At 40.9% G+C, this 19,232-nt stretch overlaps 2 protein-coding genes and 1 long non-coding RNA gene across 3 annotated transcripts; 2 read left to right on the top strand and 1 right to left on the bottom strand.

The window, feature by feature from the left end:
- The first annotated feature begins 4,358 nt into the window (after nt 1-4,358).
- LOC308401330 lies at nt 4,359-5,648 on the top strand. Its single transcript, XR_013972533.1, has 3 exons — nt 4,359-4,485; nt 4,572-4,707; nt 5,504-5,648. It is a non-coding gene; the product is annotated as an uncharacterized lncRNA (long non-coding RNA).
- Nucleotides 5,649-6,776: 1,128 nt separating this feature from the next.
- Nucleotides 6,777-10,259, top strand: LOC308401755 (uncharacterized protein). Its single transcript, XM_080890134.1, has 6 exons — nt 6,777-6,847; nt 6,928-7,090; nt 7,995-8,155; nt 8,314-8,389; nt 9,967-9,994; nt 10,101-10,259. Exons 1-6 carry the CDS (start codon nt 6,835-6,837, stop codon nt 10,245-10,247), a joined length of 588 nt encoding a protein of 195 aa, XP_080746260.1. The 5' UTR covers nt 6,777-6,834; the 3' UTR covers nt 10,248-10,259.
- Nucleotides 10,260-11,484: 1,225 nt separating this feature from the next.
- Nucleotides 11,485-17,533, bottom strand: rrp8 (ribosomal RNA processing 8). The gene is made up of 8 exons (XM_080888463.1): nt 17,349-17,533; nt 17,113-17,230; nt 16,731-16,986; nt 14,470-15,274; nt 12,738-12,867; nt 12,546-12,652; nt 12,365-12,461; nt 11,485-12,034 (listed from the first exon to the last, which is right to left on the bottom strand). Exons 2-8 carry the CDS (start codon nt 17,215-17,217, stop codon nt 11,921-11,923), a joined length of 1,614 nt encoding a protein of 537 aa, XP_080744589.1. The 5' UTR covers nt 17,218-17,230; nt 17,349-17,533; the 3' UTR covers nt 11,485-11,920.
- Between the last annotated feature and the right edge of the window lie 1,699 nt (nt 17,534-19,232).

The raw sequence follows: 19,232 nt of genomic DNA, 5'->3' as shown, positions 1-19,232 counted from the left end.
GTAGCATCTATCACCCTGTGCCCAGTCCTCTCATCAAACCCATTCCCCCTCAAGGCATTTCTGCTTTCTCAATGTTTTCTGATCTCTCATTAGGTTCGAGTGAAGAGCCTTTTGAGAGCATCACAGCAGTCCTGGGAAAGGACATGTATCTGAGCTGTATCTATCTGGGTGACGATCCTGTTGACAGCAGCGAGTGGAAACAACAGATCAGTTCAAAAAAAAAAAAGCGACTGGCAGGATTTATCAATGGGAGACCATTTCAAAGAGATAACTTTTCACTCCCAGTTTCTCTCACCAACCTCACAATTCAGATTAGGGTGACCGGTGTGGAAGTAGAAGGACAATACACCTGTGAGTTTGAATCACTTGAAGATACTTACACTGGCACTGTAATCGTCACTGTAGTAGGTAAGCTACGCCAATAACATGTGATTTCTTTTCTATAATCGACTCACCTCTGTGAGAACAAATAAGCCCGATGAAGTTGCCACAAACAGTTCTAAAATTAAAAGGTGTTAACTGATGCACCACCAGATTTTAATTAAACAGATGCATTATTATCCTGAGACATGCCTATGTCACTCAACGTGTTTATTTTTCAATTTGTTCACAGTTCAACCAGAAATCAACATCACTCTGAATGCAGAGACCATAAATGGGACTCACTATCAGTCTGTGTTATGCTCTGCCATCAATGGCAGGCCTGAGCCCCAGATCAGCTGGTTGGTGAATGGGTATCCTCCTTCAGATTTCCCCTTCATCGAGGTTGTGAATAACACCCTTCCTTCAAATGACACCTTCACCGTCAGCAGCGTCCTCCGCTTTCCCACCCACTTGCAGGAGGAGGACAACGTGACCTGTGTGGTTGAACACCGGACCCTCCCACAGCCCGCGGTCACCACAGTTAGGGTGGAAACCTACAGTAAGAGCATCAGAGTTGTTGTGTTTTTATGTCCCTGTTGCTAGGTGGTGACATATTGTGTTGCATTACCACTCATACGTTTGCAATCATGCATCATGACTCAGCATCTTGCAACACAATAACTTTCTCCTGCTGAGTTTTTACGCAGCCTGTTCCTTCTCACTCTGCTCCACATGCACAGTGACAGACCATAAATCACGTTGCACAGTGCTATGCATTCATGTGGGAATGCGCTCTTCCATTGAAGCTGAGTATATGGAAGCAAAAATGAAGCAACGACCCAGTAACTAATTAATAACAGTACTGTAATATGGTGCAGTGTACAGTTTAATGGCTCAAGTCTAGCAGGTCAAAAGATGCGCACCTGCATCTGTTGACCTGATGAAAATCCGACTGCATAACATTAAAGCTAAAAATCCAGCATCCCAGTTAATCACGATATTTTGTTTCATAGATTTCATCAAATCGTTAAAGCTGCTATAACCAATATCTTGATATAAAAAGCGCAGGACGGGGGGTCAAAGTAACGAGTCCGTACTTTACCTGACTCTGCAGTTCTTCCCAGGTCCACTGAGCATTTTAGCATTTGGGTCATGATATGGGGTTTTTTTTGTTGTTGTTGTTTTTAGGGCAGCACCTTTCTGTTTTATCCACAGCACTGCAGAGCTGCAGGAACATGTTGCATTTAGAGGGTGCAGTGCGGATGACCAATACGAGCAGAGCAGCACTCTGAGTTATTACAGAGCTGATAAAATGATAAGTTAGTTTTTCATGATTGTAAGTTAAAAACTTTAAAAAATATATTAAAAAATATATATATAAAATATAATCTAGGTCTATGAAAGCATAATAATAATAAAAAACATTTCTGATGAAAATATAGGCTAAACACACATACAGAAACCCCGAGCTCACAGGAAAGACAGATTAATACAGCAAACATCAATATAAAACCATCCACACTGTAATTTAGTGCACCTGCAAAGACTCACTCTTTAGCACAACCCTCATTGACACTGTTATAGAGTCAGTAATGATAATGAGCAACCACAAAGCAAACAAACATTATACCTCAGCAACTTTGCACTGACTGTCATGAAAGCGTGGTTACCATGACGAGACCCCTCACACTGTCAGTATTCACAGGCAAAGGCAGGACGTCGGATCATTAACTACACCTAGATGCTTTAGCTCTACTGGTATTGGACCAAAGCAGGAAAGATTTCTCATACTATAAAAGTTTTCTTTCACTCAGGATGAAAAATTTCACCATGTCATGTACATGTCATTGCTAACTTAATAAATCTTAGCTCCTTGCTCTCTTCCCAGCAAATAAATACCCTTAGTACATGGACTGTCGTCATATGTAGTGTAGGAACAGCTGCTGAATCCGATGATCTGCCATCCATCTGTTTACAATGATGGTGGTGATCACACTGATCAGAGACATGACAAGCTCGAAGCAACCTAAACCTGCTTTTTCCACTTCAAATCCTAACATAGAAAGATAAAAGCTAAATGCATTTAATTTTTATTCAGTAAGACTTAAAATTACAGATTTTCATGTGGTCATAGAGCAGGGGAGCTGTGGGCCATTTTTGCCTGACTTTTACACCCAAATCAGATCTACGTCATAACTTCATAACTACGTCATAACTACGTCCTACTTCATAACTTATCCCATAACCAGAACTCCGTCACAACAACTTGAATTACACAGCAGGTTGTGGTGTAGAGATAAAATGAGTTTCTGATTACTACATATGAACACAGAAGTCTAAATGAAGCTGTATGTCGATCAGCATATTTTTGCATCTATATTAGTGGCCCTTGCTGGCTATTTAAAACACCATGTAGTCCATGAATTTCACTCACCGAAGATGCAAATTCAAAAATGAATCACACAAATTTAAAGTGAAAACACAAGAAAACAGTCAGTATAATATGGTGGTGGTAGTGTGATGATCTGGGGCTGTTTTGCTGCGTCAGAATCTGGAACTTGCTGTGGTAAATGACCACATTCATTCACCACAGAATGTCGGGCCATCTGCTTGTGACCTCAAGCTGAAGTGCACTTGGGTTCTGCAGTAGGACAGTAGGACACCTCTGAAGATCTTAAGAAAAACAAAATGAAGACTTTGGAGTGGCCTAGTCAAAGTCCTGACCTGAATCCGATTGAGATGCCTTGGCATGATCTTAAAAAGGCAGTTCATGCTTGAAAACCCTCCAACGTGGCTGAATTAGAACAATTTTGCAATGATGGGAGGGTCAAATTTCCTGCACATGGCTGTAAAAGACTCATTGCCAGTTATGACAAATGCTTGATCTTAGTTGTTGCTGTTAAGTGTGGCCCAATCAGTTAGGTTTAGGTTTAGGGGGTAATTAGTTTTTCACACATGGACGTGTAGTTCTGGATTGTTTTTCCCCTTAATAATAAAAACTTCATTTAGAAACTGCATTTTGTGTTTACTTGTATTATTTTTGTTTGATGATCTGATTGAAGTGTGAAAAACATACAAAAAGTAGGCGATCGGGAATCAGGGGCCAAGCACTTTTTTACACCACTGTATATGTTTGGTAATAAAGCTTTAAATGCTCTCTTCATACAATCATACTAATATGTACAGCATTACAGCCTCTTACTGCTCTTTCAGTGGCAGACCTAGTAACAGTCCTATTAACGTAAGCCACACCACCCAGTTCATTTGTCCATAATACATTTCCACTTCACTGAAGCATAGCAGCTTAGGTAATTTTCAAACTGCAGTGGTTAAATGCAGACATAACTTTATGTGTAAACAGATTGAACTTTTTTTAAAGCCAAAGAGCATTAACTCACTCCAAATGTGTGCACACCCCTGTCCAGCACCCAATTTATTATGAGGTGTTAACCCACTTGCTCATTAGAGGCATTTGACTGTTGCGTAACACCAAAACTTTTACGTATTTGATAATAGACTCTGATCTATGCTGATTCCTCGTATTAAAGCCTGCGGTTCTCTCAGCTTTGGTTGGGTAGCAGCTGGGCCAGACATCTGCTCTCAGCTGCAGCTCAGCCAACAGATGGGACAGGTGATAAGCCTAAGTCAGCACTCTCCAAACCCAAGCAGAAGCTCCTCATGGCGTGTGTTTAGCTAACATTCAGCTCATCCGGCCCCAGCTTCCTATTTAACCAAAACACCCTGAGCCTCTACTTGTTATCTGACTTTTTAATTTGCTGGAAAAAACATTAGAGCTTGTGAAAAATAACTCTTCTCGCCCTTCTTCCTGCTCTGCAGCAAGGCCAAATGTGACTATTAAAGCAGAGATGGTACACCAAGAAGACGGAAATGATTTCTGGGTGGTCTCTTGCATTTCATCTGGAGGGAGACCTGACACTGACATCTCTTTGGCTTTGAACATGGCTGAAGAGCTGGCGAGAGAGAACGACACAGACTCAGACATACAGAGAGTCTCAGTCCGCCTCCCCGTAACAAAATACGGGGGTCACAACATCACTTGTGTGTTTGACCATCCTAAATTTACACAAAAGGAGTCACAAGCCCTAACACTGCCAGTTTTCTGTGAGTACAATCAGTGTTGAATAAACTGCTAATGCTCAAGAGGTAACAGAGGAACAGAGTTTGTTTTTGTTTTTTTAAATCTACAGATTTGGCTCCAGGTCAGTTGTACTCAGACTTGGAAGGGAACAGCAATGACGTGGAGCTGCAGGAAGAGGAGACTGAAGCTGTTATCAGACTCGAGGTCGAAGGGAACGTGCCACGCTACAATGTTACCTGCAAAAAGTAGGAAATATTTGGTGTCAAAGGACTACTACATCAATTTCATATATTATAGAAGCGTTCGAACTCTAAAAATGATAATTATAACAGACAGACTGCGTTATGAGCTGGCATGATGATGAAATTCATCATGTTAGGGAAGGTTAAGGTTGAGAATCTGATACAAAGTAGGTCCACTCCATTATTGTGCACAAATAATAGAAAATAATGTGCAAGACAGATAAAAATGACTTATTAAAAAAGTATGGGGAAATTACCCATTAATGACAAAATAAGAAGTATATTCATCAGTAAGTGCTCGTACTGTGTTTGATTTCCCTATTTTACCGTATTAGGTGCAGTTGTTCAACTGTGAATCAGTGCAAATATCTAATCAGCAACTGAGTGAATTTAGGTCATGGTCGAGTAACCTGCAAAGAAACATTTGTTGGTGCTGGATGGGCTGGTTCAGATATTTGGGAAACTAACCACATAACCAAAAGAAAAGGAGCAAAAATGAACAGTACCTGCAAAAATAATATGCTTTTACAAAAATAAAAACAAGCTTCAGTCACACTTTTTTCATGTATATATACAGAGAAAGAATATACACATCCTCCACAGGATATGTAGGTAGTTTCAGTGGTGGCATATTTGGTGGCATAAAAACCACAAGTGACTGTAAGCAGGAACCATATTTAGATACATTTTCTGATTCAAATGTTTATTTATTCAAGCTTTTTTTTCCTTTTGTATTCTTATATTAAGACAAATGAAAACATTTCTGAATTCCTGCATATTTTGCATATTTGCCCTCCAGAGATGATGGCCCCTTGCCTGAGAGTGTGAAGCTGGTGGACAAGAGCCTGAGACTCCAGGGCCCTGTGGATCTTCAACACGCTGGTCTTTACAAATGCACCTTCTCTTATCAGCACCTTACAGCAGTGCTGCGGTTCAATGTCACTGTTAAACCTATACAACAAGGTAGGTGAAACTCTGCTTTGACCTTCTCTATCATCTGACTATGAAATATTGATGTGAACTCTTCTCTCTATACGTTTCCCATCAGTTCCTCCTACAATACGAGTTGATTTGCGGACTGAAGATGGACACAGAGTGATTGAGTGCTCAGCAGATGATGCTGTTCCTGCAGCCAACATGTCCTGGCTTCTACCAGAGGGTGTGTCTGAAGACTTTTGGTTCAACTCCACTTCTCATAATGGAAGCCACTCTGTCAGGGGGTTTGTACTCCTCCCTCCCTGCTTGCCTTGGGAGCTCACTGCAGAGTGTGTGATAAATCACCCAGCATTTGAAAAACCAGAGAACAGAAGCATAACACTCCCTCTTTGTGGTATGTTCAGCAAATCAACCAACCAACCCTAATTTCTTATCAGTAGCGGATATATGTGGCCATAGATTAAATTTTTTTCATCAAGTGGAAGCCCTCCACTTCCTGTTGTTTAACTTCTCTTTCCTGCACAGCTCACCCTAACATCACCGTCAACACCAGCACTGAGTGGAGACAAGGTCTGAAGTACACAAAGGTGCAATGCTCTGTGGACAGCGCCCCTCCGGCAGCAGTTATAACCTGGCACGTAAGGAACACCAACAACAGCATCGATAGCCTGGTGGAGACCAAACAGCAGGCTGATGGTCTGGTATTTGCTCGCAGCTCTGTGCACTTCCTGTCCTCTCTCTATGCCGGTCAGAATTTGACTTGCATAGTAAAGCATCCGAGCCTGGAGGCAGAAGAGGAAAGAATAATAAACATCCCCATGCACAGTACGCTAGTCATTTCTTAGAAATATTACCTTCTATGACACAGACAACCTCACGCGGTTGCTCATCCCCTTCCTGACACCCCCCTTTTCTTTTTCAGAAGCCCCCCTGCTGAGCGCATCTGTGGTGAGACAACAAGACTCTCATCTCTGGCTGGCAGTGTGCAAGTGCACAGGGGAGTGTTTCGAGACAAACCTTGCATGGGACCTTCCCGAAAAAAATGAAAGGCAAACCTCTGTGCACTCAGAATATGAAAGAAACTCAATGAATCTCAGGGCGACTTATGAATTTCCGCTGAACCGTCATGAGGGGCAAAACCTGACTTGTGTGTACCATTTTGAACCAGGGGTCACACAGAGAAGGACTGTTCATATGCCCAGATACTGTAAGAGCAACAGAAACAATACTCGATTGAACACTAACGCACAAAGTTCATCTTAAATATTTCTACTGTTTTTTTGCCAGATATCTCTTCTCTGAGAGTCCTGAACTTCACGACTCCTCTGCAAAGCCGCTACAGCGATCAACCTGTTGTATACAGACTGTCCCTCGACAAGAATTGTCACAACCAGAAAATACTGCTCGAAATTGAAGGCAACGTGCCAGAGTACGAGCTCAGCTGTAAGAGGTGCTGTATCCGGTGTTTCAAACCACCTGTTCACAATGAGGAAGCTGAACATAGTGCACTGCACAAAAATCTGTGCTCCCACAATTAAGAAGTAGCTCTCTGAAAATATCAGTTGAGTTATTTACATAAAGAGCTTAGTGCAATAGCCAACAACAGCAAGGAGACAGTTTAACTTTGCTTTATCTGGGAGCAGGCAAACAACTAAAAACAGCACCTTTAGTACCAGGTGCATTAACTTTCCTACTGTTGTCAAAAAAACAGTAGCCTGTCCAATTATAGTCTCAGCTGGCAGGAGGTATATCTGTTATCTACCACCTAATCATGATCAGGAAGTTCCTGTGAACACACAAAATTGAGTGTTCCCACAGTAGTAGAGGAAGTAGAAGAAGCAACACATTGTCATAGAGCACGATTTATTAGGGGGTATTTTACCGTTTAAATAAAGGCAAATAATTACCCTGGTTCTGTCCATTTGTACATTTTTTGTTGATTTTTTGTAACCACGTGTGAACAACTTTTGTAATGCAGAGTAATGTGCAGAGATTTCTTAACCAACTTTCCACCTGTTTTCAGTCTTTCAGATGATTTTACCAGCTAAGAAATGATCTGGCATGTAATGTCTATAATGGAAACTTCTACACTTTTGGTTTTGTTTTGGGGTTTTTGGCACAATGTGAAGCGTTAAAGTGAGCTTTAGGGATAGTGGTGCAGAGCCAGCTTAGCTCTTTCCCTGCTTCCACTCTGTAAGCAAAGTTAAGCCAGTTACCTACAGCCTCCTATTTACTGTACAGACATTAGAGTGATTAGAGTTTTATTTTTAACCCTCAGAAATACAGCACATGGCTATATTTCCCCAAAAATGTCACTTAAAGAGAAACTCAGTTGTAAATCCCTGGTATTTCAGGAGTGATGGCTCAATTGTGCAAACGGAGGGATCTGCGATGATCTTCCAGTCAGAGCTTGCAGAGCTGAACAAAGGCCTGTACACCTGCTGGGCATCCTTCTGTCACCACACTGCTACAGTCAGCTTTCAGGTGGAAGTCACAACTAGGCTTGAACAGCTCGGTACGTGTCTGCCATGATGGGCTTTTGCACTCAGAGGAACATGACACAACAGAGAGCTCCTGATAATATCGGCATGCTTACGTGCGTAACCAGTTTCACTGTGAGGTTTTCTGAGATGTTTAGCTGATATCAGTTTCTTTGTGTGCTTTGTGTTGCAGCTCTCACATCCATGATTTGCATCTCTTCAGCATTAGCCCTCGTTCTTATCTCTGTCATCATCCTCTGTGTGTGCTGGTGAGTTAAGCGCTTCCACAGGTGACAAACAGCAACTCGGCAGGTGATGCGCTGACGGGCAAATGAGGGCAATGTTGCCGATGGCACAGAGTGTACAGAGAGTACTAGACAAACAGGATGTGTGGATCGTTAACCCAACTAACCAAAACCCCAGTACCAAGCTGTTATTCACAAACAGGAAGTAATGTGGCTGAAGCAGACAGGTGCCTCTGCCACCACAGCCCTGCTTGCAGACAGGTAGAGGCTGTTAGGCAGTCAGAAAAACAGATTTATTTTCCAGTTTCCTGTTCTGGCTTTTAGCGGTGTTACTTCTGGCAATTTGCGCAGCAGACTGCTGTTCGCTGGCCAATTATCATCACCGACACTTTGCAAAAGGGAAGGTGAAATGTGCAGAAGGTCCACATGTTCGGAAGTTATTAGTATAATAAAATTCAAGTTGCCATTCACCAGTGGAAAAAAATCCACAAATTCATCTCTTAATCCTGTTGCTGTTGGAGAAAGAGTCACATCTTTTAGTACTGATGTGGGATATCTTTCACAGTCCTAGAACTGTTAATGGTTTCTGCCTCCAGAAGCTTCCACATTTCCACATTCACTGCCAAATCTAACTTCTCACAAGAATGTCTGTCAGGATCAGATCAAGCCCCGCTGTGAATAGAGCTGCACAAGAGTGGTTTACAGGTTATTTCAATACGCCTGTCACTCTGACCGGAACATTTGGTGAAGGTGCCATTGGCTGACGGAGTCTAGGCACGTTATCGCATGCTCCAGTGGGAGGGTCCTGTCAAGTTAATTTGGGAAGGTCAGGCACCCAGTGAACAACAAGAAAACATGACTCCCCACAGAGGAAAGTTATTTTGGGACTAATGTCAACCCCCCACTCCTCCTTCCCTCATCTCCAGTGCTGCATGAGGACATTTTTTTTGTCAGCAGCAGGACATCACTGGGTTTGTGTCACTGAGGTCGCAGTGTACAAAGTGAGCGTCTGCTTTTGACACCAGAGATCAATGATGAAGGCTTGGGTCACCACTCGTATTCATTGATATTCCCGTCACATATAATGCATTCACCTCTGCAGCTTGCTTATTTGAATTGACTCGGTGTGGCCAGTTATGTCACAGTGCCATCTAGTGGTGAAATCTCTCAAAAAAAATTTAAAACGGGTTTATTTAAATTGAACTGAATAATTGTCTTTGGTTCACCAAGTCACAAATCAATTTATATAAAAAAATACTGATAGTCATCAAGAGTCATTCATTCATATACATACATAAAACATTAGCAAAACTACAGAAATCACATCACAGCATCTTGTTATTCACTATACTAATTGGATTTGGCACAAAATGCATCCTATAATGTTGTCCTGGGGCCATTTGATCAAATCTGATTAAAGAGGGCGTTCTTAGTCAGCAATAGACTGAGCTCTCTGTAAGGCAGTAGTGTGATACAGTTTATCTAATGAGATTTTTCCAGCTGTTCTGACAATCTTGTCCAGTTTGTTCCTGTTTGCCACAGTCAGGTTGCCATACCAGACTGAGATAATTCACCATCAACCTCTGTTTTTTGTTTTATAGTCAAAGAAACAGCAGGAAAGAGCACAAGGTACATTTAAATATGATAATTTTCTCCAGCTTTGCTAAGTGTCTCAAATCCAAAACTAAATTGAACTCTTTTCCTCCGTATCTCCATCTGTCTCCGTATAATTCAGGAGGAGTATCTCTCAGCCTTGACATCCCTCATGCAGGACCCCGGCTCCCCTGAGGTGAAAAAGCCAGCAGTAACAGAAAAAGACAGCAAAGAGGGCACTCCTATGGTCAATTACTCCATAGTCATTGACGTCAAGAGTACAGTGTGAAGACAACAATGCTTTGTGGGGCTTTTTAAACCACATCCAGTTGTGCACAAACTAGGTGTGGCATCTTAGTGGAACTGTAGCACTCTTTTTTTCCAAGTGTTTTGTTTTTCTGTAGCATTGAAGTAAAAAACTGTGTATGTATATATCCTGAATAATGTGAGATTTTGAGCAGATTAGCATTGATGACTTTACTGTTTAAACTAAAGACTGTATAAAGGATGTACGTAGTCACCCCTTGATACTAGACTCCACATTCTGAAGCCTCTGTGCTTTTTGAGCCATGACCTCACATATTTGTACTAGAGGGTGGAGTGCTAACAAACTATTCATATTCATAAATTGTAATATATCTGGTAATTAGCAGTAAGTCACAGACTAATAAAATACTCATTAGGCCATAATACTAGACTCCTGCAGGAGACACAAACCCCTATGGGAAAATTAAAGCACCTGCCCTAGAGAACAAGGGGGCAGCTAATAGTATCTTTTTATCAGGCCATAATACTAGACAGCACAAAAAGTCCAGTTCTGTGACAGAACAGGTTACAACTATGTCTGCAGACCCACACAACGTAATAAGATGACTTATTTAAAATGATTAAATACCAAATTAAATACAAAATGCATCCACCCTTGAGTTGTTATGAAAGGGAAAAGCATCCATAGAAATCAAAACTGTTTTTCTTTTTCACCATCCTGTAAATATTTCAACATGAGTCACTCACTTTTGAAGCACTTAGGAACTGCAGTTTGGGGCACCTGCCGGCTTTTTTATTCAAATGCATAAAATTTGCACTTTTAGAAAAAAACTAAATCTTACTTGAATTTTTCATTATTACAGTTTCTTTTCAGATGTATATTTTTTTTGATCTGTCAATAAAGTGATTCCAAAGTAAATATCTTTCATCTTTAACTTCTTAGTTTTAACAAACTCATTACAAGCACAGCAAACAGTCCCACATACTGATGACTGTCACACTGCTCCAACATGAAAAAAGTCCTTCTAGTGTCTTTGCAATGCTTAATTAGTCAGGACCATCTGCTACGACAAAAGGAGTGAAGCTATAAATACATTTCTGTACTATGTGTGATTCAGATGTAAATAGACTGAACTGCAGCTTCTCTGCAGCACTGTTGTGGAAAATAATTATGGAGTCAGTTGTTTGTTCATATAGAGTAATTGTAATAGGGTTAGGGAACGACATGTTGGGTCTGAAGCATCACAGACATCACACAGTTATTTTTAAAAGTTTATATTTTTAAAGACTTTTAAAGGTTTTCCCACAGCAATTGTAGCACTTACAGAGTTGTCTTAGAAAATTCTGTCACCAAGCAGCCTCGAGTTTCATTTTTGATTTTGTACCCAACGCAGTGACTTACTCCAGGACTGTAAAAACATTTCTTATTTACAGTATTTGAGTAAACAATACAATCAATGATCTGTGCATTGTGTGATGAGAAAATGTGCGTCCATGTTGATACTGATGATAAAGACTAACAGACCTCTGTTACATGAAAAAAAAAATCACGTATCTATAACAAAATGCAAAAGGAATAATCAAAAATATACCAAAAAATATGATACATTTAAGTGTATATTAACTGTGACCCCGTGAAGCATTGTCCAGTTATGTACTGATGCACAGAGAAGTTTATGAATTCCTATTACATCTTCATCTCTTCTTGTAAAGACAAGGCTTCAACTGTAGTCCAACTTTCTTCAGATTTTCTGGAGCCTTTCCCGTCTTCGCAAATTCAAAGGAGTAGAAATGACTATTTTCTGTGTCCTGAAAGGAAGAAAAAAAATAACAGTAATTCTAGCAGACAAACATGAATGTTTAAGCTATTACTCATCACGTGGTCCAAGTGTTCTTCAGACTCAGTTGTTTAGACGACATTGATCTACTTGTGACAAATTTATTAAGCATTTTTCAGCAACAGGCTCTTAAAAAGGACAACGACAAAAGAAAGAAAATACACCTGAACACAGTAAATATTATATATTTACATGTTTAATTCAGACTTTCATCTTATAACTGTGACATGAATTTTTTAAAGAAGGAAGAAGTACTTGTTTTCCTGTAAACATGGTCCCAAGCATCACCCCTTTTTCTCACCTTCGACACCATCTTGAATCCAAGACTTGACAGTGCAGTGATGAAGTTTCGCACGTTGTCGAATCTGCTTGCCACTTCTGCTATTTTAAGGACTCCTCTGCAACAAAGGTGCCAAAAAATAATGAGAAACACAGTGTGTGCACGACATTAAACACATGCATATGCAGAATCCTTGTCACACCTCTTTTTTAGCACTCGATTGGCCTCTGCTAAAAAGTCCGCCAGATTGGTCCCCATGAGGGACAGGCAAAACACAGCGAGGTCCACAGAGGCGTCATTAAGAGGCACCTGCAGACACGGGGCGTTTCATTTTAGTTCCATTTTACGACAATCGCAGTGCAATTGTGTCTGTATTTTGCAGAAAGACACTCACGTGAGCCATGTCACAGACCGTAACCAGCTCACAGGTGGCTGCCAGGTCAAAGCTATGAACTTTGTTCTTCACGCTGCGCGCTATGTTACAGTCACCACAACCAAAGTCGGCAACCACGAGAGAGGAAGGTCTGCAAAAAGAAAACAGTACAGTAGATGTGTTTCTTTTAGTTAGAACTGTTGTCTTCTGACAAACCGCTGATGTTAACGAGGCAAACTTCTCACAGCAGCAAAACCAGGCATCGATTAAACACCCACAGTGCAAAATTATCAGCTGCGTGAGTCCTCGCTGTCGAGAGTGTGCAGCAGAGTAATGTCTTCTGTTTACCGTTTACAGCAGATAAATGATGTCAGCATCCGGAGTTCTACATGAAGAATTCCTTCTTACTCTTGAGATGAGCAGAGACGGTCTGGAAATGTTTTGGGAAAAGTCTGAAAGTAACAGTGTACACAGCACACCGTGCTTTCTGCTCAAAATATGATGAATCGTTCAGATGTTGAGCTGAGGTGATTAAGAATCTCCTGTCTTAAGCAGTTTTACACATGCACTGCAAACATTGAACTTTTTCCAGACATTACCAAACACAAGTGCGTGTGAGAACACAAACGTTTGAAGCAAATGAAGCAGATGTGATCTCTGTTGCAGGTGAATTTATGGTGAGCCAGTGGGTGTCCCAACCCCACTGCATGCTCTATGCAGACAGGAACCCAACTGAGGATTTCCATTAGTGTGAATATGATGCCTAATAATGACAGAAACCCCTCCCTATTCTCTTTTTTATATATGCACAATGTCACATTGTTTAATGGCACACAGCTCTGTGAAAATCGCAGCCTTGCTGTCCAGTCCTTGTGCTTAAGATGGTTTGCAATTCAGAAGAAAGATGTTTTAAAGGGAAAGGAGATAAAATAGTTTGTTTAGACAGGTGACGAACAGAGGGGCTTAAATCAAAAGTATTATTTTGAAGGGTGAATCAGGCAAAGCAACTCTAGTAAAGTCCAAGAAAAAGTATGGAGGTGGAAATGAGCATCAAAGACCCACTTTAAAGATCATCCTGTGATGAAAAGATCTTAAAGCACAATTCCATCAGTGCACAGTTTGACAAACCAACCTATTCGGTCAGACAACACACTGCAGTGCAGACATTTAAGATTTAATTTTAAACCTTTTGTGCTCAGAGGTCCTGTTCAGCTTTCTGGAGCTTTTCCCTGCCTCCAAGGGACTTTTTCATCACATGAACTTGTCTTAAAGAGGTGGGCTTTGTTATCATCAGGTTAATTGTTTCTGTTTGAAACGCTGCCCAAGGATTGTTATAGCAAAGCCATTATCAGGCGGTCTCACACTTTCTTGACCAGAGAGCACTTTAAGTGGTCTGTGCTCCAACCCCCAATTCAATTAATGCTAAAGCAGTTTAAATAAATGGATATTCCCAGCTGTGCTCTTTGGAACTATTTGTATTCTAAAACATTTCAGTGTTTATACTTCATGGATATATTACCTGATTGTTTCACAGTCATATCACAGCTTCTACTGGCCCAAAGGTTAAAAGGGTGGGAGTAAAGAACACAATGTGCTTGTTTGTGTTGCTGGTGTAAATGTGTATGCCAGCTATAGGCATACACATTTGAAAAATTTGGCACAATTTTATAAATTTGTAATCATGAAGATTCCTTGGTTGTGGGCAAAATTCTATTTCATGCATTAACATCACAGAAAATTGAAGGCTTCTCACTTTTTCTGAATATAAGAGATGATGGCGTCCACTGGATTGGCGGGCCACCTCTGAACCTGAGCCGTGTAACCTTTGTGGTAGATCCAGAAAGCCTGTGGGTCCTGCTTGAACATACGCTTCGCCTCGCCGCTGGACGTGCTGTACAAAACTTCATTAATGTAGCGGAAACGAGCGGCCTCCAACCGCTGCTCCATCCGGGACCTGAGGGAGGCAGAGCGGTCTTGTTTCACCTCTTCCTCTGACTCTGCTGGCTTATCTTCCTGCTCTGCAGGAGTCTCGTGGTGCTCTGTCTCCTCGCTGTGCAGCATCCTCTGCAGCTTCTGTCTTTTCAGACTCTGAGCTTTGCTCTGCTCAGGTTTCAGTCTTTTCATGGGGAACTGCTGCTGATTAACTTTAATCTCCACTGCAGGTTCACGTGTTTTCTGTTCTGATCCATCAGCAGAAGATTCAGGCACACATTTCTGAACTGGGACACACTTTGTTTCCTTCTCATTACTCGCCTCCTCAGGGTGTTTCTCATTTTTCTTTTTTTGATTGTTTTTGCCAGTGTTGCTGTTGCTATGTGAATCAGGTTTAACTACTTCCTTTAGTTCATGTTTACCCACAGACTTTACTTTATTTACTTCCTCCTCAGGCTGTTTCTGGCGGTATTTATTTTTACATTTCCTCTTGTTCTTCATTTTGTTTTTCCACTGTTTTCTGCCAATCTTTTCTGTGTTCTGTGGATTGTTTACATTCATCAGCAATTCAGTCATTTCTTTATTCTTCTCCTCCCCTGAAGATGTGCCATTTGCCTTTGAAGATCCTTTTGGAAGAAAACAAAAAAACAGTTTAGTCAATATTTTACACTCAGGAAAGATTGAGGCTGGTACTACGTACTATGCAAAAGTCTTCAGTGACCCCTAATTTCTTTAAGTTTTTCTTCCAAGGAGCCAGACTTTTGCAATGATGTAGTGATCTTGAGCAATAGTTCTCCAGGCTTTCTGAAAGACTTAAGTCTTAAGTTTTTCTTTGGACATTGGCTGCTTCTTCACTCATTTCTATCCTTCCACCTGACCTTTTTCAGGGCAAAGAAAGACATCTAATACAACTAATTTTGAATTGTTACTTGCAGCCTGTTGCAAGAGCATAATTTATCCCCATTTATTGAATTGAATCTACAAAGAAATGCCAAAGATAACACAGATTGACAGATATAAAATAGTATTTTTGCACCACAATGGAGAAGCATTGAGAAGGTCAGAAGGTGTTGCACTGTGTCTATTTGGCTCTAGAGAAAGCATATAGTATGGACATATGGACAGAAGTATATGAAGATGTCCAGGACATGAATGAGGACACAGAGACTGTGGTGGGGTGTGCGGTAAGAGGCACAGATAGGTTTAATGTGGTGACTGGATTACATCTGACTCCCTTTTTGTTTCCAGTGGTGAAAGATGAGTTTAGGCAGGATTCTCATGGACAATGGTGTTTTCAGATAACACTGTGATCTGTAGTGAGAGTGTGTGGAAGAGAGCCCGGCGAGGTGGAGGACAGAATACATGTGTGTGAATGAGAGGGGGACATGTGTAACAGTGAAGATGCAAGAAATAGAGGTCATGAAGGTGGACAAGTTAAAAGACCAGGGCAAGATCATCAAAAACAACAGATAATTAGCAGAGAGTGCAGGCTGGGTAGAGACGAGTGACAGAAGGACAGCCTGAAACGTGAAAGGGAAATTTTTTAAGATGGTAGTGAGACCTGCTGTGATGTAGAGTTTTAAGACAAAAACATAAGAGGCATACCTGGATGTGGCAGAGTTGAAGATGCTAAGATTTTCACTGGGAGTGACAAAGTTAGACAGGATTAGATATGAGCATGCTGAGCAGTTTAGAGATAGAGTTAGAGAGGCAAGGCAAGGCTGAGATGGTTTGGACATGTGCAGAGGAGGGATGCTGGACATATTGGACAAATGATGCTGAAGATGGAACTCCCAGGCAGGAGAAAAAGAGGAAGAACTCAGAGGACATGCAGAGGGTTGGTTGACAGTGGAAGATGCTAGGGACAGGGTGAGATGGAAACAAATGGCCTGCAGTGGCGACCTCTAAATAGATGAACTAATTTCTCATTTTCTTAAAAAAATACAAAGAAATGAGATGTGATTCAAGACTTTGCACAATACTGTACATCCAAACACTCCAATTACAGATGCTGGATTAAAAACTCTAATGTGGCAAACCACTGTGTCAGATTTCTAAGCTTATAACCAGCTAATTACTCACCAGCTTTATTGTTTTTCTTCCTCTTTTTTGGTGCAGGTTTCTCCTCCTTTAAGATCTGGTCTGTGTTCTCTTGCTGCTCCTCTGTTTTTTCTGCAAGTTTTCTCTTTTTTCTTCTCTTCTTCTTTGTCCTAATGTTTGATGGAGCTTCTTCGGAGTCTTCATCACTGTCCTGTTTATGGTTGTCGCTCTTCCACTCTGGTACTGACCCCAGAGTCTTCAGTGTCCGCATCAGGCTGCTTTTACCCACAACCCTGGGCTGATCAGAGGATCACAGCAGGTTGAATAATATATTTTTAAAACGAGTAGCGACTACCATAAGTAGAAACATAGTAATGCTTTGCGAGAATAAAAAGTTTTCCGTAAGCGCAAAAGAAACACGTACCTTCACATTGATGCCACTGCTTGTCTTCTTGGTGTTACTGAGGGCAGGTTTACTCAAGATCTGACCCTCTTCTTCATCATTCCAGTCTTCATCCTCGTTAAACATGTTTCTGTGTGTCCTTTTAGAAAAACGCACACCTTTGTAAACCGCTACTGGAGATGAAAAACTCTTTCGAGCGCACTTCTTTGCTATCAGAGAGCTAACCTATAGTCCTATATGATGTCTGAACTACTCACGAGTTTGTTTCTCAGGCAGCAAAACGAGTTGATTTACGTGTCAGAGGAACTCTTCCCGCTGTTTGCATGAAACCTTTTTATCTAATGAACGTGTAACTACACGTAATACCTAAAAGAAATAAAGTTATTCTCAAGCAAAAGCCACGTTGGTTCAGTGTCATGCGCGTCAGGGGAGCAAAACAGAGTTACGGGCGCACATAACTGACGTAAGCACACCGGAGATATCTGGGAAATGGCGTTTTCCGTGATGACGTGGATAAACATTCAGCTTCTCTTAATTTTAAGGATTTTAAGTTGTATTAATAAAAACAACTTAAAAATAGTTAAAATAAAAATGCAACTCTTCAGTGGCTCCAACGATTTTCAAGAAAATATAGTTTTACAAAGATTTCTCTCACCAAACATGTCTCTGAATAATCAAAATTAACAGTGTTTTTGTTAGGATCTTATAGATATTTGTAAGATCCAATCTAAACAACAATAAACAGACGGACTGACTTAAGTAAACCTACATATCAAATACACAATATATTTGTTGCATAATTGTTATATTCTGTAATTAGGGACACGCAAAAGGACACACTGGGTTTAATAAATAAAATTAAAAAAAACATTTTTCCTTTTTACTTGAAATTTGAAACATACTTTACTTGAAATTATTTGTTTACTTAAAACTAGTAAATTAGACGGAGGGAATGATTTCCAGACCACTGAGGCCATATGTATGTTCTTAATCACCTGTAATAAAAAAAACTTTCTTAAACATCATATTACATACCATGCAATATGACAAGAAATGTTGTGTTTAAGGATGGATTTTCCCCTTTACAGACCCCAAAATGTGTCTGTAACATGTCTTTGTGCTTATGATTAGAGACAGAAGAATGGAGAATTTAAACTTAATCTGCAGACACTACAAACAGCAGACAGTTTTATTTACATGTTTACCGCTTAAGTGGACCCACTAGGAAAGCTCCTTCCTTGTTCATTTGTTTGCTTTTAAATGAAATAAGTAGAAAGCCCTATGTCACTTCAGAAGGAAGATATGACAATTTAAACTGACCCTCTGTAAAACTCAGATCCTTTACAAGGTTCAAAACGGTGCGTGTGTGTGTGTGTGTCCTTCATGAAGGCCTACCTGGAGGAGATTAGGAACCTGGAGACCTGGTGCCAGGAGAACAACCTCCTCCTAAATGTCAGCAAGACTAAGGAGCTGATCGTGGACTTCACTAAAAAGCAGGTGAGGAATTATGAGCCCGTGATCATCAATGGCATGCCAGCGGAGAGAGTGGACAGTTTCCGGTACCTGGATGTCCACATCACTCAGGACCTGTCATGGTCCTGCCACATTAGAACCCTGGTTAAGAAAACCCGACAGTGTCTCTTCTTCCTCAGAAGGCTTAGAGATTTCCATCTGCCACTGAGGGTGCTCAAGAACTTTTATTCCTGCACCATCGAGAGCGTCCTGAAGGGAAACTGCACCTGGTTTGGTAACAGCACCAAGCAGGACAGACAAGATCTGCAAAGAGTGGTGCGCTCGGCCGAACGCATCATTCGATCAGAGCTTCCTGACCTGCTGTTCATCTAAACCAAGCGGTGCAAGACTAAAGCTAGGAAGATTATGATGGACCTTTCCCATCCCAACAATGGACTCTTCCCACTGTTGAGGTCTGGGAAGCGCTTCCGCTCCCTTAAGTGTGTGACAAATAAAATTTGAATTTGATTTTAATTCAATATATGCTCTAGTTGGAGGTCTGACATCAGCTGTCTGAGTCTGTAGTGTGTAACATTAGGTCTCAGAGCAACATGTTATAGACTACATGTAGTGACATGGTGGCATTTATTGTAATTCTGAGCTGAGCTTCGTATTTTAGATTTTTGTAC

This window comes from Rhamphochromis sp. 'chilingali' (genome assembly GCF_963969265.1).
Source record: "Rhamphochromis sp. 'chilingali' genome assembly, chromosome: 8".
Lineage (NCBI taxonomy): Eukaryota > Metazoa > Chordata > Actinopteri > Cichliformes > Cichlidae > Rhamphochromis > Rhamphochromis sp. 'chilingali'.
This window is presented reverse-complemented; position numbering and strand designations above follow the sequence as displayed.

Bases quoted from the DNA above. Each gene is read 5' to 3' on its own strand.
- LOC308401755 (XM_080890134.1), top strand. The intron at 8,390-9,966 runs GTGAGTTAAGCG...TTTGTTTTATAG, and splicing joins ATCATCCTCTGTGTGTGCTG to TCAAAGAAACAGCAGGAAAG. The intron at 9,995-10,100 runs GTACATTTAAAT...CGTATAATTCAG, and splicing joins ACAGCAGGAAAGAGCACAAG to GAGGAGTATCTCTCAGCCTT.
- rrp8 (XM_080888463.1), bottom strand. From the start codon at position 17,217: ATGTTTAACGAGGATGAAGACTGGAATGATGAAGAAGAGGGTCAGATC. The intron at 16,987-17,112 runs GTACGTGTTTCT...TCCTCTGATCAG, and splicing joins GCAGTGGCATCAATGTGAAG to CCCAGGGTTGTGGGTAAAAG. The intron at 12,868-14,469 runs GTGAGAAGCCTT...TTCTTTTTGCAG, and splicing joins ATCTCTTATATTCAGAAAAA to ACCTTCCTCTCTCGTGGTTG.